This window comes from Anneissia japonica, unplaced genomic scaffold, assembly GCF_011630105.1.
Source record: "Anneissia japonica isolate Jap-2015-1 unplaced genomic scaffold, ASM1163010v1 scaffold288010_len917306_cov203, whole genome shotgun sequence".
NCBI classification, from domain to species: domain Eukaryota; kingdom Metazoa; phylum Echinodermata; class Crinoidea; order Comatulida; family Comatulidae; genus Anneissia; species Anneissia japonica.
The window spans coordinates 181,796-206,575 of record NW_022715767.1 but is presented as its reverse complement, the minus strand read 5'-3'; the positions used below and the strand labels follow the sequence as shown (position 1 = coordinate 206,575).

The window sequence follows — 24,780 nt, the reverse complement described above, 5'->3', positions numbered from 1 at the left end:
CATATTTTTGTGTTTCAGATCAACAATGTTTAATCACACTTCGATGAAACAAAATACCAAGCACACACTATTAATCAATCCATCAATCAAAAAACCAAACAATCCACTAGCCAACCAATCGACCGATCAACCATTCAATCATCATTCAATAAATCAATCTTCAATCAATCTAATTAATCATTCAAGTCAATTATTCAAATCAGGCTCTATGTATTTAGCATATTTCCCTCTTGATCAAAATACAAAAGTTTAATCAAACATTGTTCAAAATCTGAAAGTGTATGAAGGGCCATATGTAGTGCATTTAGTTTTAGTTGCGAGTAAACATTTATTTACTGTATTTATTGTACTGCTAAAAAACTTTTTTATAGCCTCAAATTATTAATCGTTTTTTTTATTTTTTTTATAGATCTCCTGAGCTTAAGTGTCTCCGGACATATACAGGCCTCCATTCATTTATCAATAAAAAACAAAATTTTCTTTTTTCTCTTGTGAAATGTAAATAATTTATTGATAATGATGAATAAACAGTAACAGTAAAATCCTTGTATAATATTCAAATACAACACTGGCCACTTACAACCATTCACACGGCACTCTACATTTGACTCTCTCAGCAAGGAGTATAACTGTGTATCTGGTAGGATATACACACTCTATGCTTAATGTATTTGTTCTGGAATATTCATGAATTTCTAGGACTAACCCCTACCCCAGGAGGCAGTTTATATTGTACATGATTTCTAATTGCCAGGGTAAAAGCGTAAACTTTTGGCTCATTCAGTGAAAAGTGATTTATATATTTCATCAAACATCATGGTTATCATCCTCATCATTAATAATATTGCTAACCTATATTTTTATTATTATATTATCATTATCAATACTAATATTTTTTTGTTTAGTTCTATCTATAATCTTGAACAAATTAAATTATTCATCACACTATTATCATTAATGGTCAAAGAATATTATCTAAATGACTTGGTATTTGTTTATTAATGATACTGGAGCAAAACACTATTCTCCCACTGGGTCCAGTATGGTTTGTAAACTGTCTCATAATGAGTGGAGCAGTTTTTATTCATGGTTTTTAAGGATTGAAACCAACTCCTCTGGGATTGGAATACAAGCATCTCATATCTAGCTACAGCTCCATACCATCATAAATATATATTATCGTGAATGTAATCATATACTATATATTACATTATCATCATAAATTTTAATTCATAATTTTGTCATTATTGTTAGGGTAGATATTAAAGGCATTGTGGATATGTTAGCTGGGTATTATTAAATACGGTAGAAAACCTCCTTTGTAACACCCCTATTAAGGGGACATCCCTATTATGGGGACACATTTTAGGCCATGTAACAAGGGAATTATATCTTTTATCAAGACAGCTAACCACTATTCAGGGAACATTTTTTGAGCCCCGAAAGTGTCCCCTTAATAGGGGGTCTACTGTACAAGAATGAATCTCTACTAACAGATAGAAAGCCAAGTAGTAGCTTTTTACAATTAAAATTAAAATGTGAAGGTAGTAGGCATGTGCATAGCTTTTAGCATAAGCAGGTGCTAATAGTGAGATGAGTAATCACAAGTGCTGATGCATAATTATTCATACAGGTGGTTATTGAGTCTGAATAAACATGAAAATATAATCTCTGCTGATTTTATGATTTCATGTTGGTGTGAATTTTATGTTTTGAGTCCATGAGGTTATTGTATATAAATGTATTTGTCGAATTCATTTCTGATGGTATGAAGAATCAGCATAAAGAAATCAAGTGACACAAAAATACACAAGCAAAAAAAAACAAGCCACCAATCAGAAGGTACAGATTCTTTGCCTACATTATCATATAAATTATATAACAAACAATATTGCGAGTCAACAGATACACAAACCTAAAATTTCGTATTGTATCTATAGATTGTTTTGCATCTATAGATTGCTTTGCATGATCAAATAATTCAAATAGCAATAAATTATTATAAATATAATAATAATAATTTGTTGTCACTAAATAGATTTTGTGATAAATGGTAGGCAAAGTAGCTGGTAAATCACACAACACAAATATCAAGACATCAAAATAAACTTCTAGTCTACAAGGCACTCACTCAGAGTTTGAGTGGTATCCTCCTCAAGAGGACTCTTGTCCATTAGATGAGGACTCCGGGACGGGCTAGCCGGAGAACTCATTTGTACTGGAACAATCGTTGCATCTGGAGAGCCGAGCAAGTCGGTGCTACCTAGGCTCTCAATCATTGATGCGTATCCCATATCCGAGTTGCCTAGGGAAGGAACAACACACACTTCAAAGCCTGTATACTGCAGGAATTATCATTGAATGAACAATGCCTCAATACTGTCATAATAGCTTTTCATTCTCATCCATTCCACAAATCACAATCATGCTATCATAATGCATATGCTGTAGAATAAGTAATTTTAGCTTTGCTGTATGCCTAAGCAAACTATCAAGCAGAGTGCTCTTTCTTGTAATGTTGAATGCCACAACAGAATATATAGACACTGAATTTACATGAAATAATCACATTTCCAGAGTAAGATATTACAAAAAAAACATAAAAAGTTAAGTTTACCTGTTCCGCATTTTTCCTCTCTGGTCAAATTCCCTGCAATGTCAATCAGTTGGATCTCTGGTTTAGCGTCCCCGATGACGATATCAACATCAACGCTACTCCCGCTGCGAGTGTCAGTTTCACTGACTGTGTCCCAGTTGGACCTCTTGAGACCTTGACGGAACTGCGCTACCGCCATTATTACGTTACGTAGCTTGATCCATTGCTGGTAGGCAGTAAATGATGACGTCGGCCAAGGACTTTCTAAAACAGCCTGCAAAATTTGATAGAATAAAGTTATACTATACAGTTATAGTTATGTATTTTTTAGCACAAAGGCCTCATGTGGCATCCGATGTAATGGAGTTCATGCAATTTCCCCCTAACACCACACTTCACACTCTAGTTCTTATATTAACTCTATCAATGCAGCTTTTTTTTTAAAAATCGGAACTGAAACCATCAACAGTTCATTGCCTGAGAAGTGTTGCTAAAAGCACACAAAGCTTCAAAAGTACATATATATTATTGTGGTTTAGTAAAAACGAATTTGAATTTAAAACTTCAATATCAAGTTTGAATGCAAACCTTATTATAATAGCCATATGTGGAGGCGTTAAGGGTGATCCCATTTTTCTTCATTTCCATAAAGACCTGCACAGCAAGAACTGGCTGACAATACTGGCCACAAAGTTGCATTATAACGCGGTAGCACACTTCATCTGCTAAAGTAAGATTATAAGCCTGCATCTTTTTTAAAACAGTGAAAGCGGTCCGGAGCGCTCTTGTCTTTGAGTGGCTTGACTTCACGTAAGATGGTAGATGCGTAAACCATATACTATAGCAATTACCCATAAGACATCTAGTGGAAGTTGAAAAATGGATATCAAAAAATATTGACCACTATGGCAATTACTTAATCAATCAATAGTAATAATAATAATAAGTATTTTATACATTAACATCTAACAGTGAGTACACTTGCCAATTAAAAGATCAAATAATGATCTATAAACTCAGTCTCTTTATGAGAGCTAGGTGTGAAGATGTTTTAGTTTTTGAGAAAAAATCCTGGATCATCGCAAGATTTGAACCCAGGACTGTGAGATTGGAAGGCTGGCATCTTACAAAGTTATATCTACTTTTCAAAATACCACTAAAAACAACACCAACTGCCATAAAATTTAAAAAAACAAAGATAACTGTAGCATCAAAAAGTTAAATAATACCCCTTTCACACAGAGCTGCAATACAGAATTAATACCGTTTTTCGCGAACCCTGGCATTCTATGTGAAAGGGTAAATACGCCTAAAACGGCGGCTTAGGTAGACCTCCTCGGGACCTAGTCAAAATAACGCATTAATACTGTAGTGGTTCATTGCAGTCTTACGCACTGAAGCATAACAAATCAGAGGTCAAAGTGCAAAACATTTTTGTTGAACGCGCGAAGAGTTGTTTTTAGATCAGGGTTGCCAATATAAAATTGCGCCCTCTTTGTTCACAGACGCAAAATACTCCTTTCGCGCGGGATCCCTTTCAGACAGGATACGGTATTAATACCAAATTTTTACTAATTGTGTAAAAGGGTCTACACCGGCAATAGCGTTGGCGTGACTACTGTATAATTGCGGTATTTTCTGTCTGAAAGGGGCTTAAGCCACTTATTTAGAGATACATACTTTGCCCATTCTTCTGGAGATGATGCTTGCTTCTTAGCCAATTCTAGTGAACTCTTTATCTCCTGTTTTGTTCGTCGTGGCACTGGACTAGTTGGAATGCTTTTGGTGCTTCTGCCTCGCTTCAATGGCGTCGCAGTGGAGGTGTTGAAATACTTATCATTCAAACGAGGAAATACATTGTAACTGTAGAAGACAACATCTTTAGATTAAAAAGTAATATTTACATTTTATGAGCTACAATGAGGGTTAAATCACAAACGTTGGAAAAAACAGTATAAGAGACAGGTATACAGCTTAATTTATGTCTGTGGAGTAGTGGATAGAGCTGCTACATAATTCAGAAACATGTAAAATGTACCTATATCCCTTCTGATCCTCATTGCCTACAGGTTCAGGTGGGGCAACATACACTGTGTGCTCACTACTCTGCGAGGAATCTTCAGTCTCCAAAAACTTAAGCTCTTCTCTACTTTCAGAGTCAACCTGTGGAAAATACATTTTAATATTTTACAGTTAAAATTCTATATTTAATAGAAATGCAAAGGACTCTCAAAACATTACTTTACTTGTTGAAATGAATAGAGGTTGGTGCTCTCCATTTTTAGTATTGTAGGCATGGCAATAATGACTTTTTCATCAATTTCAATAACTTTCCAAGAAATAATATATTCATTAATACCACCATGTTACCTAATCAGGAACCTTCTTATTCTATTATTAAGTCTATGAAAGAAAATGTGGGAGTGAAGCTCTTTATACAGTAGTTGTGAGAAAATCTGAGAACCTTGGGATTGAAAGGTGTGCCTTTTCACTCACATGAACTCTTCAATCTTAAGGTCAATATTTAGAATCATGATCAGTGATGTCACTTCCTGTAATGTCAATACTGTATGAGTAGATGTCACTTTAAATGATTGCCACTTATAAGTAACACAGTGATGTTTTCACTACTTGCAAATCCTTTTAAGGTGTTTCAACTAGTGAACATATCACTATCTTAATGCTTAAATTAGTCAATGTGACTAAGATGTTTAATATCTAAAATAATATACCATATCTCCACGTTTTTTGTGTTGTAAGGGAACATAATTACCTTTCGAGTGCATTCATCAAAGAAGTTAAAGATATCATCATTATGTGACACAAAAGAACGTTCTTCAATGAAGAACATAAACATCTGAGTTTTGATAAATTGCTTGAAGAATGCATGTGACATCTTATCTCTGCTCTTGATGAAACCTATCAGAAAGAGAGGCAAAAGGGAATTTAAAAAGCAATACAAGATACACTCTATCAAAGATTGTAACTTGTTTTTTTACAAAAAATTTAAATTCCTATCTCATTATTGTTAGAGTTTAATACAGTATATTCTTGATTTAATACAGTATATTCTTGATTTAATACAGTATATTCTTGATTTGTATATATATTCTTAGACCAGATTATATAATTAGACATACATTACTTGATTAAAGTTGAAGGGTCTGTCACTACATCAATCAGACCTTCCTTCAATGGAACACTCTCTTCCTTTATTTTCCACTGGGATTTTTTTTTATTTTTTAAACTGCCTTGTAAAAAACACCAATCGCATAGAGTACTACAGTGTTACGTCACGATACCACGTGATACTACTCCGTTACTATCGTTGCAAAATGCATTCAACCGAATGTCATTTTCTCCACTGACAAACAATTTCTATGGTAATTATTAAGATGTTGTATCCTACTTTTTCTTTGTAAATTTTAATTGATGATTAAATGTGTGTTTGATAACTAATATAATGCAAGCTTTTGTGTTTTTAGTACATTTTGATGGTAAAATATTAGATATTAAAATGCCTATTCCAGAAAGCCTATGAAGTCATTCAGGCGTAATAAACGGCAACCAATGTCTGTTGACAACAGAGAGTGCCATCTGGCGATGTGACAACACGACTGTGGTACTCTATATTTTTTGATAAAAATCACATCCTTTATGCCCTTATTAATGTATATTGTTAGTGCTATCTGATTGGATAAAATTGACATCAAAATATTGTGTGTAAAGTCATAGGAGCAGCTGTAATTTACCTGGGCCGTCAAACCTGGAAGTCGCATCCATGGTCCTCATGTTAGGTTGCTGGGTAATAGGTAACAAATACTGTTGATATCCTTTCAACATTGATGCCATGAACACAAGGAACGCTTCCTGAATACACAACTCCATGTGGGCCTACAGAAAAATTACAAATTAATTTAATCAATTAATTAATGAAACAACCATCAACCATTATGTTATTTAAATTTAGTATCTGTACACCTGTTTGAGTGGATAATGATGCTTGATGGCTCATCTTATAAATACTGGACCCGAATCTGCAAACTTACCTGTTTCTTTTTGCGACTAAAATCATTGTCCAGTGGAGCTATCTCAACAGCCAGATCATCTGAAATGCCATCCCAGACATTTGATTGGCAGAGCTCCACATAGAGACTATCCAACTTCGCATGAAGTCGTTTTGCAGGTTTCTGATATGAAAATCAACAAAAAAATATTAAACCACTACCAATAATTCCTGAGCATGTGAATATTAAAAAAATTTTTTTTTTTTTTTTTTATTAAATAAAGTTTGAATTTCTTATTACCAGGATATATTAAAATAGATGTTTATTTATTTATTTATTTTTTTGTGTGTGTTTTTGAATTTGTGCAATATTATATATATATATATATATTATAATATATTAAATAATTTGTTTTATTATGACAATACTAGGAACAAACAAAATTGTCTAATAACCTTTGGAAGGATCTTCCAATTTTGACCTTTTCGATCGTCACATCTGTAAAAGAAAAAGGTAAACAAGTTTTGCTTTGTTATAGTTTCAATATGTTATGATTATAGCTTAAATAAACAGCACAAAAGTTACAAAACAGCAATACATTAATACAAAACATTGCTAAACTGTTACATTATGCAATGTTGTGAAACTACTACTACATTCATGTTTGTTAATATTCACATACATTAATTCTAACAGTGTTTTACAAGGGTCATCATGGCTGGAGTCTTTTTATGTTTGCTGTCAAAGTATGTACAAACCAATCAAAGAATGGAAAGATCTGTATGTTTCCATTTTTAAGTAGGATGAATGAAAGCTTTACAAACTTATCCTCAAAGCAAAAATCAAAGGAAATGTACTTACTGTAATAGACTGTTGGTATCAATATCAATACATGTCACGTCAGAGGGCGCTTCATAGCTGTCAAAATAACGCGAGTCAACACCGACAATGAATGGAAGAGGAGCACAAAGGACACCACATAGGGTCAAAGGGCAGAGTGGAATATAGGGACACTGCCATACAAAAGGAAAGATCACCTGAAAAAAGAACAAGCATTTACTAATATGTGTGTACGCATGATTATTTATAAAGATGGATGTCAAACATCTATTCTAAGACAGCAAAAATGAATTGGCATATACATACCTTGGATACAGCTTCTGAAACACTTGTGAGCAATGCTGGTCGAAGTGAATGTAGTAAGATCTTATGTTCAAGAAGAGCGTAAACCAGAAGGTTCATGCAATTATCAGGACCAAGGTTTCGTAGCAGTGCACAGAACGATGCCCCACTTAATGGGATCGCTGTCATCCTTGGCTGAGTCAGGATCAACTTGTCATGAGCAAGCTATATCAACAAAAAAATTGTTATATATTTATTCAAATTACTAATTATTTCATTTAAAAAAAAATTTAACACATTTATTCAGCACGTTTAATGCAATCCATTTGATATATTTTCGCACAGGCACTAGGAATCACCTGATAAACAATGGGTTCATTTTGGCAATAATTGTTTTGACCTAATACTTCCTCATTTAGTAATCATTTTATTAAGGTTTATATGTATTTACATGAATGTTGGCATGTACTCTAAATCACATAACCAGAGCCTTTCAGGCTTCAACGTTCCTATGCATGATACATGACTTTATCAGAAAATATAAGTATTTATGGTCCACAAATAGTGATTTTTAACCACATTGTTTATGTTATTTGATAGGCTTTAATACAAATTGTTTCCTTTAATCACTCAGACTCTTTAATATTGTTCAACAAAACTTACACTTATGAAGTAAACAGTTTGGGTCAAATGTATAATAAAGAAAAAACTAAGCAACTTACAGGAACTAAAATTCTTGGTCTTTGTGTAGTTGGAAAAGGAACTTCATGAATAAAGTGTGCAATATACCTGTAAAGGAAACAAATGTTGTATAAACATAACAGCACCATATTAATAGTACAATATGACAGATAGCATACCACTACCTACAGTAATGTAAGGCTTGTGTTTTACTTTTTGTAAACAAACTAATCTCTAAAATACTACAATTGCTTATTATAGTTGGCTGGCTCACATTTTTAGTATTTATTACTAACTAGTACAAACTACTTTGTGTTAATTCATTGCTAGCTGCCATCAACTAGATAATAATGTCAATATAAATCTAATAATACTGTATTAATAACAATAAAACCAAAAAATAACAATTAATTATAATTAAATAAAAAACAAAACTAAAAGACAGTAACTCTGAAAAGAGACATTTTGAGATCTTTGATCTATTTGATCAATATCAAGTATTCTTGATAAGGATCAAATAGATTGAAACGTTTTGACATTCACTGTTTCGATCTATTTGACCAATATTAAGTATTCTTGGTAATGATCAAATAGATTGAAACGTTTTGAGATTCATTGCTTCGATCTATTTGATCAATATCAAGTATTCTTGATAATGATCAAATAGATTGAAACGCTGAATCTCAAAATGTCTTTGTCTCTTTTCAGTCATTTTGTTTTATTTAAAACTAAACAGAAAACCAACGATTATATCAAAATCACAATGGAAACCTACCTTTCAATAGGTATTACATGAGGCCCTGATATTGACAACCTGTATAAGAATGAGAGGAACTTCTTAAAGGGCTCGAAGAATGGCCAACGGGAGAGTAGACAGACTGCCTTGTTGGTGTGGATGTTGTATCCATCTTCCTTCTTCTGTTTGATGTTTAAAGCAATCTTCTGTTGGGGTGTGAGACTCTCTTCTGGGTACGTTTCATAAAATGTAACAGCAGCACCATATATCTATAAATACACAAATTGTTATTGATAATTGTTGATGATGTTATACATAGTTCCAATAACAAATGTATGTTGTTTTGAGGGACCTCAGAAACATTATTCAAGGGAATGCCCATTGAAGGAGTGGGTTCTAATATAATTCAAGTCCAAGCTTTCCAAAATTTGTGAGACAATTCTTCTTGCATGACAGATAGTACCAAACATAAATAACTTCTAATTTTTCTTTGAGAGACAATTAAAGATTGTGTACAAACATATCCTACCTTGTCACCTGTACTATCTGTGAGAATAAATGTGGAGAATACCGGTAAAGGATGCATGCGTTCCCTGGACCAGCATTCGATAACAGCACCCATAGGCAAGCAAAACCTGGACACGGAATCAGGTAAAGTGAAGGATTCATGGTCCTCTAGAGGATACCGGCTCAATGTTTCTGGGGGGAAAGAGAGAAAGCATCAGATATGTGTAAAAGATTGTGCCTATATTTAGCAAAAAATGAATAAAATATAAATTGCTTTCTTCTTATATTTCAGCAACAAAAGTTGCAAATAAAATAGTTCCAATAGTTATTCTTTGAATGTACACATTTATTTTTAATAATAATAATAATAATAATAATAATAATAATAATAATAATAATATTTTAGCATTTATATAGCGGCGCTTTTTACCAAAGCCTCACAGCACTAAAAAGTATGAACTATGGAAAAAATTAACTTTAAGAAGAGATTTGAATGATTTGAAAAATAGTCTAAAATCATTTTACAAGAAAAATACATGTAAAAAAAAACTAAGCTATTAATATTATTCATTAATATGTAGTACAACGCTAATTAGGTTAGTGTTGGAGTTTGAATCTAATCATCACTGATATTAATATCATTAGTACTACGCCCATAGTTATTATAATTCCTTTTCATACTTTCTTTCCTACAGAATACCTAACCACTTGATTGTGTACAAGAATTGTATTTATTTTGAATACATATCTGACCACATTATACTTGGCACTAAGGGCTCTTGTACTACATCCATCCCTCATAAAAAGAAAATAAAAATGTAATGAAAGTGAGCGAGATTTATTTCTTGATATTCCAAATTATGTTATATTTAGGAAGTAATCCTGAATTAGTGACCACCAAAAGCATACAAATCATCTCACCTGGTTGAAAAGTAACAGAATCACTCTTAATGGCTGATTTCTTGTAGCACATGTAAACATCGGATCCAACCACTGCACCTTTATTCAAATTCTTGTTAATCTTACAGAACGCATGCGGAGGAGATTCTCCCTATAGTTAAAATAAAAATAAACAGCTTCAAAAAAATTCAGCTTTAAACAAATTCATCTAAACACGATTGCACACTGTACAAACACACGCAGACTAACACTGTAGCTGAGACATATTCCTGACCTGGATACACATATCCAAACATGCCATTCGACGACACACTTCTTAATATGGCAGTTTCTCTAGAAAGGTCACCAAGACAGAAAAACCTACACTCTTTGCCTCATAAAATTTTGGGTCAACCTGACCAGGTGCATAGACATTTTTACCAACAAATGTCAAATTCAGAGTATTTAATAGTTCTCTGACTAGAAAGTCGATCAACGAGCGCCAAATATTTTCAGAAAACGGCTAGAGCAACATGCAACACACATTTGATAGCGAGTATGAAGACTTACTTTATTGGCTAGTATAACACATATATCATAAACTGCTAGGGAATTCTGAGGAGATGTGGATTGTGCTCTTCTATACGTGATGTAAGCACGTTGTCCTCCAACACCTATACGACTGTTGTTGACATTAGCTGGATGTCCTGTTGGCGTGGTACTGATAATCTCACACCCATTCATTACACGTTCCTTTCCTTCGTATAGAATTCTAAAGTTACAAAAAATGAAACAGTTTATGATTTATAAAATACTGCTTATATAAAGTAATTAGGAACATATGATAATTATTATGATTACATCAATTATGATCATGATGATTATGATATAATTATGACACATTTCTGGAGCTACAATTCACACTTTCAAAAAATCCCACTAATCTAACTAAACAAAAAGGTGAACAGTTCTACTTAAAGGAGAATAATCTTCTTGTTACAAGATAATTTCTATACAGTTTTAATCCCTATTACAGGCAAAAAGAGGCAACCCTCTTCACGGGGGTGTCCCCTGAAACGATACTTTCCTTCATTTTGTGGCCGAAAAGTATCCTATCCTTGTTTAATACACAAAAATATTCTTGGATTCACAAAGGACGGGTTCTACTGCACTTAATTATTTCTGTAATAATCATGGTGGTAATGATGATAACTGTGTTAATGGTAATTATTGATAATGATTAATTGGTAGATATAGGCTATATTTTTACATACATTTATTTTATTGCAAAACATGTTGTGTAAGGGTAGCCCACTCAAAAAAGGTTAATAAATACATAAATAAATAAATAATGATGATGATGATGGATGATGATGATGATGATGATGATGATGATGAAGACATAATCACATTTGTTTTCTAGACCAATACATAGTGGTCGGACAGTACAGACTGGTGTGAAAAAATCAACAAATATTAAAGACACATTTTAAATAATTTGATGGGGAATTACATGTTCATTAAACCTACCCAATATCAGTGAGTGGAGGCTTGTCAAACCCTCGTTTAATGCAAAGAAATATGTTTGGACTCCCAATACAGCCATGGCTTAGATCCGCTGGGAAACCTGTGGGCGTCGTTTCTATACATGTAAACCCAGCTGGCACCTGTTTGTGTAAAACAAAAATTTACTGAACATTGCATAATTTAATCTCTGCTCACACTGTGTGGGTGTTAGCATACACTAAAGTCCAAGGAAACATTTACTGTAAAACATCTAAAGTATAAGTATAAAATTGTAAAACAGTATTAAAATAAACATTTCAAAATAAATAAATTTAGTATTGATGGCAATGATAAAACATAAAATCATGAGTAACAATAAAATTTGAACAACCAACTATCTCTAAAATTAACAGATGTTTGTATCTTCTGCACATACTATTATACCCTTAAATTTCAGCCAAAGAATTTTGTAGTCTGTAAATCTACTGATTTTTTATTTTATTTATTTTTTTTATCTTTTTTTTTGGGGGGATTTGTGAATTATTGGAAGTCGAAATAACTTGTATTAATGAGCAATTAAAAATTTTTTTTTTGGGATTTGTAAATTATTGGAAGTTGAAATAACTTGTATTAATGAGCAATTAAAATCTTTACAATATATTAATCATATTCTTTATTGTATCAATGAGTTGAGTACACAAGGTAACCAATGTATAGCTAGAGCTAATCATGCTTGGCACCCAAATCCCATCCCTCTTACTGTAAACTACAAAATTATTTTTGAGGTCTTTTTCTGATTTTTTGATTGGCATGGTTGAGTTATGTCTGGTTGATACAAGTTCACTTCAATAGAAGTATTACCTCTAATAGCTAGAATGGGACATTAGTGTTACAGACAGACAGTAAACTTGATTATTTAATGGACAGTAGGAATACGGGTACAATATGCCAATCGTGTAGTTGAAGATGAAGACTACCAAATAGACATGCTGTTGATTTGCATAATTTGAAGGCAAGATTCTAGAATTTGAAGACTATTTCATCTACCAATCTATAGCACCACAAAATATTATATTGTGAAATGTTTAGATAATCATATTTTTAAACTATACCAATCAAACTTAGAATTAATAAAATCTGAAATATATCATAAAGTGCCAAAGCATAATTTGTGTGTGAATTTGTAAGCAGTACATACTTGACTGACCTTGTATCTACTTGGCAGCAGCTCAAAGAAATACTTAAAACGTCTTCTAGAAATCTCAAATACAGTCTCTAATTTGCAGGTCTCAGTGTAAAGAGCTCTCAAATAATTATCTAACAAGATGAGTACTGAGAATAATAACACTAATATGGGCAAATTTATATCCATCTTCCAAATTTGAAGTGCTTAAAGATGTTCCTATAGAAGGTTGCTATTACTGTATACACGGCCAAAAAAATTTAATCATTTCTTTTCCTTCTTGTGCTTATTTTATGCCAAATTCTATTGTTGCATAATAATTAAATATTTTCATAGAAATACAGCAATTGTTTTTTTTGGTTTTTTTAAAGTTTTTTTTGTTGTTGTTGATCATCTTAACCTTTGCCTACAGGATATTTGCTTACTGTATTCCTGGTTTCATCTCCCATAAAAAAGAATGTAATACCAATTATTTATCTGTATTTTTAAATTCAGTTATCAATTTTATTTAGAATTAAAAGAATCATATGGACCCTCTATATATTTAACACTCACAGACATTACAGTAGGAGGGAAAAAAAAAAAAACCAACAAATCCATCAAATGCTTTAATTCATCAGCCAGTAAGGTTTGTACATTCCATTCCAACTATTTTGCACAAAGATTGCTATCATGAGATTATATTTAAATTTTAATGTTAATAAGAACTTTTCCAAATTACATTTTTCCCTTCTTTTTAGTATTCTAAAATAATGTTTTTTTCCTGGGTTTTTAAAACCTTTTTTTGTGTTACTGTAAATATATAAGAATAAATAAAATAAGGGATGCCTAAAAATTACTTGGAAGGAGACAAGAAACATTATCTACAGTATTTGGCCGTCAGCAGAAATGTTTTACTATCATTTATTATGTTTCAAAGCCATTTCTGAAAAGACTAATCAATATTTATGATAGGTTATCATTTTTAGTGTCATTCTGCATTTGAGTATCATCGTCTTTACTATGTAATTTATTTGTAAAAGCAGCATAAAAACTCTTAAAACCTTTGCATACATTGATGAGTGTATCATATGACTTTTCAGTAATGTATGCACTATGCACATCATACTGTATGCATGATACTCCTCCAACATGACCAGAATAAATTGAAAAATCTGAAGAACTTTAAATATATGAAGTTGCAATTCACATGAGATGGATGAATACTGTAGTAGAAAAGGTAGTACTGAACACAATGGAATGAAATCTAGAACAAAACTTGACTTGTCATTTAAAAGATATAAACTTCTGCTTTTAATGCCAACTTCAAACCAAATCTAGCTTCTTTTAAGGCAGATGGAGTCTAAAATAGATTTAAATTGATTTTAAATGAATGAAGATGACACAATAAAGATGACCCAAAAAACAAGATGACCTAATAAAGTTTGAACGTTGAATCGTTGCCTCCTCATTAATTTGGAGTAATGTTCATTCTCTGTAATGTTTATGCTACTTAAATTTACAATCTAATAACTAAATTATTGAATTTTATCTCACATTATACAGAAAGTAACTTAAATTTTTAATGTTACCCGATTTACAAATTTCTGAGATTATCCCAAACATACTCGGAATCATATCCAGCAAAAGTAGATTTAATCCCACATGACTACTAAACACCAGCCACTATTAATTTTACACCATACATCATATCCGATATGAGAATAGTTTAATCCCAAATGAATGGCAAAAGCACTGGCCTTTATTTTGTATTTGAAATTGTATACCATTAGAAGCAGACAACAATGAAACATGCCTAATAGAAGAAATGAGCCAGAAGTTGTTATGATCAGGATCAGAGAAAACCTGAAAGGTTACCAAGGCAAAAAATGTTCTTTAAAATAATATAGCAATACAAGGCCTGTGCAAATTTACATTTGTTTTAGTAATATAGCATTGATAGTATCTTGATTTACCAGGTTAAATAATAATGAACTCTATATAAAGGTCTTTACAAACTGGACAATTAATAAATACAGTAAGACAAGTGGCAATCTAGGTCACTTGGTCTAGTATTATTTCAACGGTTTGTTGTCTATCGCCTCGTTACATACCGTTCTTTTCGTCCACTGGTCGCTAGCTGAGGCAGTAGACACTTTCCTATCATCTCTATACATGTAAGATTATTTGGTGTAAAAGTATCCGATTGGAGTAATGATGGGATACCGGCCGTCATTGTGTCATTGGGATGATAGAAACAACAGTCTCGCATATTGTGTCTACTACCCGTGGGGGTCAGTAGACACTTAGCTATCTGGAAATTTACTTGTTTGAGTAAATCCAGTGAGGTACATGATATTACATCATAAGCAAAGGTTTGTCTCGCTTGGCCAGCTTTTACCTTTTATCAGATTAGTACATGTATTACAATATAAGGTAGACACACACTCCCACTGGGAGCCTCCTTTTTTTTTTTAGTGAGGGTGAAGAGTCATGCAGCTAGCTCTATAAGCCTATAAAATGATGCCATGCTTAAGGCTATGCTAGAAAGAACCAAAACAATGTACTGTATAATAATTAGGGCTACCACTGCCAACTTGCAAGATTAATGTGTAGCCCCAAAAAACCTGTTGCTGGAAGCCTATTTTTAAGGAGTTGATATTTCCTAATCCACGAATCCTGGGTTCAAAATGTCAAAAACGTTTTTACTCTAGTCATAAAAGAATATGTTCAGACACACAGCTTAAGGTTGCCGTAATATATGCTTCATTCTAAAGCCCATTTCAGATAGATGTTGCCGCAATATTGCGGGAAGAATGTTGGCATAATAACTGGTCTCGCACCCCTTCACACAGCACCTTTGTTGCCGCAATATTGCTGTAATCTTACACTTTTCTGTCTGAAAGGGTCCTAAAGAATAGCGTAATATCGGAGGTTTATACCGTATGGGAACCAAGCGTTAGATGCCAAATGCTGTGCAACTTAGCTGGTGTTTAGTTACGCAACTTAACTCTACAGGTAGTTAAACTGTACCAGCCAAAAGTACCAGACAGGCTAACGCAAACTAGCTTACACCAGTCAAGCTTCAGATTTTGACCTAGGATAAAGGTGTTTGACCAACCATGATAAGTATGGGTTCGTTGACAACTATCAACATTTTCACAAGTGTACAAACAGTATTCTTTTTTGGTATCCACTCCCTCCCCTCTGAAAGTGTAGAATGTTGATTTTGCAAAACCATTCTCCATTTTTTTTGTGAAGTAAACTAAAGCAAAGTATTTGGTTGCTTAAAATAAATATCATATCCATGGTTACACTATAATTTTATCATTATCTTACATATTGCATGTTATTTTGAATCAGCATTTTTATGCATATGTACAGTAAGAGTGTACAAATTTGTCTACCACCTCCCCCCTAGCGTATTGTTTGTACACTTTTGAAAATGTTGAACAATCCCTATATAGTCATAATCAAGATATTTTTCCAATCTAAGGAAAGAAGAATTTTGTGTCTACATTGTCATAAATAAAACTTTCTTGGATAACTTTAAGCAAAAAACGGTAATTTTAAAGCCCGTCAAAAAATATGAACGTTTGTTCAATGTACACATCCTAATTTGTGCAATCGATAGAATTTAGGTCATATTGCTTGATGATTAGAGATTTACCATCGTTAACTCTTTTCCTCAGCATGTATAGGAAACGAGTACTGACTTCTGCATTTTATGCACGGCATTAGTTAATCAGGCTCATTTGTATGAACACTTCGGAAGGTTATGCATTGGATTAGCTTAATGTAGGCCTGGTGTAATCTATGCCAGCCTAACAATGTGTGTGGGTGTGTGTGTGTGTGTGTGTGAACATACCCTTTGTTTACATGGCATACGGTTTGACATAATGCTGAGTATAACACTGTATATCTACTATTGGTTGTGAAAAAATGTATACTTAAATTGACAAACAAAATCACAACCATCTACTGTATCTAAATGATGTAAAACGAAGATTTCAATTTGTTACTGTCGTACGTTTTCTGCATAACATAAATATGGGCCAAACTACAGTATGCACCAGAAGTCAGAAAACATGGAAAACTTGCTAAGAAAATGATTCTACATGCTTTATGGCATTCTAGATCTTACCGTCGTTGCGCAAAACTTTCTTAAGTAGTTCATAGGACTTGAATATGTCTATTACTGTTTAATCTTGATAAATGAGTGAGTTAAATGAACGCTAAATACACAGATAACATTAAATCCTAACACTTGTCAAGCTTTTATTTTCCTTGAATGAAGGAATATATATTTAGTATAATGATTCTGGATAAAACAGAGTAAAGATATAAGCAGCGTGTCCAGTTAAATTATGTAACTGGCGACATACATTTAACAATAAAAATGTTAAAATGTGTCAAAAATAATTGATGAACTGCAATAACCATTAAATTCTAATTACACCAATCTACCAATAATGACTGCAAGCACAGAGTTTACTATCTTTCCATGATTTATCCGGTCTTGACTAAAAGGAAAATTAACAATACTGATATTACAAACTGACTAGACAACATATGTTGTACGGGTAATCTGATGTAGACTGAGATGCACATGAGTCTGTGAACTAAGTGGTAAATGGTATAAATCTAACATTTTACATAGTTTTAAGCTTTTTATTTGTAATGATAATAAAAATAAGCTAATTATTATAAGTAATTATTATTTTAAGTAATGTTTTTCTGGTTGATTCTTTTGACAATATTAATTATTTACACAGATCATTAATTATAATAATAAATTCTTGAAAAAACAAATAGTGGGTCAATTTTTTTTTGTTTAGGGATTTTTTACAGGATGGACCCATTTCCCTCTTTTTTCACCTTGGATACTCATTAAAAATAATGATCGAATTTTGGCAAGATTTTTTGCTGTGTTCAATTTGGTCATTGGGTATCATACTCAAAAAATAGTCTAGTACAATGGTCAACAATGTAGATTAAAATATGAGAAAATGTTGTGTTCCTTACTATACTGGTTGAACCACTGCCTTAACTTTGAGGTGCACTACGTTCTCCCTCAATTGCGTCCAAGTAGAGTTCCTATATAGAGAGTTGCGACATGAGGCGCTGCTCGGTATTCATTTTGGTGCATTGCATGCATGAGTGAACGCAAAGCCTATGCTACAGTGTGGTAATTGCAAAAATAATAGACAATTGAAAAAAATAAAAATATTAATAAGAAAATTTTATGTCATTTGATAGTAAACATCTGTTAATCAACATGTGTTTGAAATTTATAACAAAATTCCAAAAGAAATTGATTCTCAATATGCTATTATTAATTATCACATTACATGCAGTTTTTGCTTGACCAAAATTGCATAGCGCCTTAGTTAGGCGTGCAACATCGCGTTTGCTCGGCTCATAAAATAGTAGGCGACAGGGCCTAGGCCTTTGCACTAGACAACTTAGAAATTCGTATAGTAAATGGGTGTTTGTGGCACGCCTCAGCTAGGGTCCCAGTCTGAGGGTATCTCCAAAATAACTAGCAGTATATAATTATAAGAGAAATTCGTAAGTCATACAGTAACTGAAAAAGTACTACGCTACTTTTATAGCTATCTAGGTCTAATACTACCTACCTATGTACTGTACTGCAGAGGCCTATTTTAATACACTATTTAGATAGGCTCTTCTTTTCCCATCTTGTGGCAGAGGTCGAAACATTTTTTTCATTTCTTAAAACTTATATAGTGGTGTAGAATAGTCTTTTAAGAACATTTCCAGAAAAAAAATAATGTGATACGATTCTTCGTTATGGATTTTTAGGTAACATGAGTTCAATAATTTTGCTTTGAAGCTTATCTTATTTGTGTTGGCTACGCACCACTGACTTGATCAATTGGCACCACGATGGCAGATAGAGGGCGGCCAGTAGTCACATGACCTGAACCGCTCTTTTCGCAACTCTCTCTATATAGGAACTCTACGTCCACGTAATTTCATATATGAATTGCGATTTAGTATTGCTAAATGCTACTAGAATAGCGCTACCGAAATGAAATTGGCTTGACCTGCTACTTTTGCTACCAGGTCAAAAAGTTATCATGGATACCAATATATTCTAAAATAGTGCCTTTGAATTAAGATCTAGCAGAATAAACTTTTGCTTCAAAACTTAACACCTAGTATAATATACCTTCCACAGGTACTTTGTTTTTTGTTTTTGTTTTTTCGTTTCATAGCTGTGATAGCATTATTCCAAGACTCATTGTGGAAGGACATTGAGATGTGTAATTGAAAACTCATGTGTGAAACACAAATAGATGTAATGCCCGTATCTTATCATCATTGTAGTTATTTACTCAAGCAAATTGAAGGGTTGTTTTCCTACCCTGATAATTAGTAGTAGCAATTAGATTGTTTTCATTAATCAGTCATACTGGCACTACCAGTAAAGATAATAAAAGTTAATCTTTAGTGGATAATAATACGATAACCGTATTGATGAACTTTGCTGCATTTTTTTTTTTTTTAATGTTTTAAAATTCATTATTTAGATTTTTTTTCGTGACCTACTGACCTACTGGGAACTATTGGCGACCCAAATTTAGGCTATGACCCACAAATTAGATAGGAGTTGAGTTTACAAGAATTACACTGGGGTTTACACAGTTTAGAATGGTACATCTACAGAACATCTTTTACTGATAAAAGTGTTCGGTGAGGGCAGATTTAGTTAGTCGAACACACAATTCATTTCAACTTTCATGACCTTTTAATTTAAAATAGTTTTTATGTGATGAGGAAGGGATGTGTATCTTCAAATAAATTGCAATATAATGTTTGGGAATAACAGTGTACAAACCTTTTCGCCATGCCCTCGCAATATCACTGCTACATCTGTGATGGGTTCACTCGGCGTGGACGAAGCCTTCAAATGAGAATCATTCGGTAGGCCCTCATCTAGTGGTCTGGAGGTCTCTGATAGGCCAGCAACTATCAGGTACTCAGCAACCCGTGGACCATCCTGTTCTACTGTCATCATTCCTCCATCTTTTCAGTTTCTGAAAAATATAAAAATACAAGAGGTTTAACTACTTTCCACATTTAAGAATATGAGAAGATATGTGGTTCAATAAACTAAGAAAAAATATATGTCGTCAGACTCACTGTCATACTGTATGGACACCATTTGATATCTAGTAAATTTTAGTTAGGCAGGTTTACCACCTTTAACAGAGTAAGTTATAAAAAGACGTGTTATTTATTTGTACAGGTATTCTATCAATTACTATAAAAAAGCATGTCGAATGGCCAAGTAGTTTAAAGCAGGGGACACCACAACCTACAGCCATCGGCGCTGATTCGAGTGGCACACTCGTCTATGGTTCTGGTAGTGGAACAAGTCTTCTCGGATAAGGACTGTAAATACAATTGGCTCATGTGCACTTTAAAGAACCAGGTACACCTTTTGAAATTAGTAGGGGGTTATCCCAGTGTACAGGTCCATATAGCCCCTACTACCCTGTGGTTGTGGACCATTAGGTCCCTTGTAGGATGTACTACGTAAACATAAATACTGTATTAATAAGTAATAAGAGTCATATAAAACTGTTGCTTTACTTAATAAGCAAGTTGTTACATAGACCTGGAGAAAAAACACTGTGATTGTATCAGCCACATGCTATCTAGAGCAGTTCAGCTTAGTCAGTAGAGCATGGGAATGGCAACAGGCTATTAACTTGGTTCCACTACTTAAATCTATTGTTCAATGGTATAAATATATATTGAGCTTTTGTACTCAATATTTTTAGGACCTTGAACAAATTTTCACTACTGTAGCACTATGAATTTACATTTGTAGCAATTTTAAATATTTATACCGGTAATCAAGTACAGTATACCTAAGAAGTGTACTACCTCTGCATTACATTACAGTACTTACTGTTTGTAATAAGTCGCTTGAATTATAATTTTATTCCAATAATAAATTAGTCCTAGTCTCCTAACCTTCCAGTTTATATGTTTGAGTAAATTTAGAACTTTTTTAAAGCAGACTAATTAGTACAAGAGCACTATCAAAATATGATGACAACCACAGCTTCAGAGTAAAATACATGCACAACAGTATTATACTCTTCAACCATTATTACGAAAGCACTCAGACAATGAGTATTATCAGTACAGGAACACTATAAGTAATATTAGAAGACAACAAACTACCGTATTGTATTCCTCTACCATTATTATATCATTCACAATGTGGTAGATGGAATTGTGACTCATACTGAGTCATCCCGAAACACTAATTATTAAATACCAATATAGCATTGACTTTTGAGCTTAATTGAGTCCTTAACTATTGCCTTTTAATGCAATTACCAATCAAAAACATCAGGTGACCTAGGATTGATCATGTGACTAATGATTATCATAGGTTGAAACCGAAAACAGGATCTCGTCCAATAAAGTTCACTACAAACAACATGTGAAGCACTTGTAAGTGTTTATAATAACAAAAACTATAAATATTAAACTTAAAGCCAATGTACAGTAGAATTCAATCCTCAAACTGATGCATGGCCCAAAGTTAGTTCTGTCTAGATCCTTCTCATTTGGGTTTCAGGCTAGAACTCATAGATAAATTCTGTTAGCACCTGCCTTGACAGTGCCCCAAAGTATGAGCAGCATCATTAACATAAGCGCCAGACTGTCTCAAAATATCATTAATGATTACATAGAACAAGCAATATTTTTTTGGCAAATATTCAAAAAATCTTACTTCTGCAGATAGAATTGTAAGTTACATATTAGTGTCAGTTCTCAATAAATTGAGCAGGTCTCATTCACGTGTACATGTACAGTATGTATAAATTAGGTCATTGGTGTCCACTACAATGAACTAGCAAACTTGTTGCTAGGCCAAGAGATCAGACAGTATAGGAATTGTCCAACTAAATCAAGTCTTATGCTTGCTGTGTGTACACAGTGACAATAATAACACTCGACGACGTATTTAGATCCAGGGATTAAAGAAGGGCATTCTTACAAGATATTAATCTTTAATCTTTATTGTAGATGTTATGTACTAAATACAATAGGCGTTGAAAATGAATTATGATATTTTACAAATTATGAGATACAGTAGTTAGTATCTCTATACTGTATTAAGAGCCTCCCAAATACATAAACTCTATTCGACGAATGCAGTGACGTTATTACAAATGATCTTTGCTAACTACCAAAACATTGAAAATTGCATCTAATAAATCACAAAACATATATAATTTTTCTTGGCAAAATCCAGTGGCAATGATTAGACCTCAGCCCTGTAAATGCATGACAGCTGAATTGCTGCAAAATTTTGAACTCTCAAATTTAAAAATACGAATACTGTTCAGACTCAAACATTTAATTACTTAATGGATGGAATACGTTAGAGTAACTTCTATTCTAATGAGACAGACAGAAAATAATACATTGTTTACTAGTCTACACACTTAGAAATTTTACTGCAAAAATCCTCTAAAATTATCGGAAAGAGAATAACTGTTTTGCAAATAACTAGCATTGGTAATAAATCTGTGAATTTGCAAATAATTTTCAATTGAAAGCCATAATATAAAGCCCTGTTTAGTGTATCAAATTTTATATAACAAAATCATGCAACATGTCTAAATATGGTCATGATGACATCACATCACATCCATATATAGGCACATCATGACTATATATGGGCATATAATTTTCTGTCAAAGAGAATGCTATAATCTCGACAGAGCTGTACTTTTACAATGTATGCAATTCAAATATTTTAATTTAATTGTATTGTTGAACTTAAGCTCAATGCAGGCACTATAATCTATAAGACTAGTGTCCATACATGATGAATTTACAAAAGGGCATTCCAAACATGCAACAGATTATATATGCTTGTGAGAAATATTTAATGTTCCATTGGCTGTCACTGAAGCTAGAATGTAATAAAGATTGCTGGTTTAAAAACTATACATATTAACCACATCAGATGGGAATACACTTAGCAAACAATTAGACTATTCAATGTGCATAATATGCCTGCAGAAAGCAGTAATAGTGAAGACAAATCAGTCACTGAAGAAATAGTGAGCTAAGTATTGTACATTGAGACCAAAATAATAACAACGCCACATTGTTAAGTTTTCTTTGCACTGTTACTTGGCCAAAAATAATTTTTTTTTTAATTAAAAATCATCACTATTGGTGAGCGGCAGGTTCGCTAAACAAGGTATGAAATAGTCTCGCCTTACTTAAAATTACATGTAAAGTCACTTGATTTCTCCGAACCATGCAAGTCAATTTAAAATATATTGAAAAAAACATGTATTTCCAAACCTAAATTATATATTATTAGGCCCTATAAAAAATTATTAGTTTATCACCCTATCTAGGCTGGAAAAGTGATGAGGGAAAGAGGCTTTTTTTTTTTTTAATTATTTTTTATTTCACCCTTGGGTTGTTTGCTGGTGCATTGATATTCAAAGCAAAACATGATTGAGATAATACAAATATCTACTAACTATATACTAAAAAAAAAAAATGTTTTTAATTGTTTTAGTAATAAGAGTACGTTTTGTATAAATATTTAATATAAAAATAACGCTTAAAAAAAAGATTGATGTTTCAACTCCTTCATGGTGTGATTTTCAAGATCAAATGATGTATAAAATATATAGCAACTTATAATCAATAGAAAAGAGCTAATCTACAATGTTTTAATAATATTTATTAATTGTTTTTTGAAAAAAAAAAAAAAAAAAAAAATTTTTCAGTACCATAAAAGGCATGCGCTCGAGGGTGATAAACTGATAATATTTTGAAATTGGGCCTTATATGGTTCATGGTAAAAATGTTACCTTCCTATGTACAAATGCCTTGGTACTGTCAAAATGCAGATAAAGCAAGAAAATGGCCAAATTTTCATTCATAATTTCAAGGAGTTTAATAACGCTTAAAAAAAAGATTTCTGGTACTGTGTATAACCTGTCTCTTATACCCATCTAGATGTGTATAAGAGACAGCAGATAAACAAGATGTGCATTTTGCAATATGCATAAACACATTAATATCATCTTCTATCTAGAAAAAACATACGGTATATCACCATATGAAGGGACCATCACAACAATTCATTCTGGTACTGATTACAGACCTTACCATTTCCAATTAGGGATAGTTTTTAGTATCAATGTTTGAACTATAATGAAGCTATCAAAGTGAGGTGACTTTAGTGCTAAAAGAATTTCAACAGCCAGTACTGTTGTTATTACTCAAAATGTCTGGCCATCAACATGGCTACAGTTAGCATACTGTAACAACAGCAAGATGCCATAGAACCAAGACATTTTAACATCGCGTTTCATCCCTGCTTTTTCAATTTTCACATAACAACTTCCTACACGTACATACTGTACAGGACTTAGTTATGCGCCATTTTTCTATTTTTCATTAAAAGTCTCATTTCCAATTTATATCAAATAGTAAATTGTATTTTGACAACATGGTTTTCATCCCAAGAAAAGGACAATTGGTACGTCATCAATGA

General features: G+C 32.8%; 1 protein-coding gene across 5 annotated transcripts in view; it reads right to left on the bottom strand.

The window, feature by feature from the left end:
• Nucleotides 1-24,780, bottom strand: part of LOC117109350 (C-myc promoter-binding protein-like) — a 50,898-nt gene that overhangs the window by 10,827 nt on the left and 15,291 nt on the right. For 4 of the 5 annotated variants that reach the window (XM_033251651.1, XM_033251653.1, XM_033251655.1 and 1 more), the window contains exons 2-19: nucleotides 20,062-20,260; nucleotides 12,059-12,195; nucleotides 11,099-11,300; nucleotides 10,571-10,700; nucleotides 9,672-9,841; nucleotides 9,182-9,411; nucleotides 8,448-8,514; nucleotides 7,750-7,950; nucleotides 7,465-7,640; nucleotides 7,059-7,101; nucleotides 6,646-6,786; nucleotides 6,349-6,490; nucleotides 5,370-5,515; nucleotides 4,635-4,759; nucleotides 4,277-4,459; nucleotides 3,185-3,458; nucleotides 2,618-2,870; nucleotides 2,132-2,305 (exon numbers count right to left, since the gene is read on the bottom strand). In XM_033251651.1, coding sequence (XP_033107542.1) covers nucleotides 2,132-2,305; nucleotides 2,618-2,870; nucleotides 3,185-3,458; nucleotides 4,277-4,459; nucleotides 4,635-4,759; nucleotides 5,370-5,515; nucleotides 6,349-6,490; nucleotides 6,646-6,786; nucleotides 7,059-7,101; nucleotides 7,465-7,640; nucleotides 7,750-7,950; nucleotides 8,448-8,514; nucleotides 9,182-9,411; nucleotides 9,672-9,841; nucleotides 10,571-10,700; nucleotides 11,099-11,300; nucleotides 12,059-12,195; nucleotides 20,062-20,241 — 2,974 coding nt within the window. In that variant the 5' untranslated portion in view covers nucleotides 20,242-20,260. The remainder of the gene's footprint in view (nucleotides 1-2,131; nucleotides 2,306-2,617; nucleotides 2,871-3,184; nucleotides 3,459-4,276; nucleotides 4,460-4,634; nucleotides 4,760-5,369; nucleotides 5,516-6,348; nucleotides 6,491-6,645; nucleotides 6,787-7,058; nucleotides 7,102-7,464; nucleotides 7,641-7,749; nucleotides 7,951-8,447; nucleotides 8,515-9,181; nucleotides 9,412-9,671; nucleotides 9,842-10,570; nucleotides 10,701-11,098; nucleotides 11,301-12,058; nucleotides 12,196-20,061; nucleotides 20,261-24,780) is intronic. The other variant, XM_033251654.1, reaches the window with a different exon arrangement.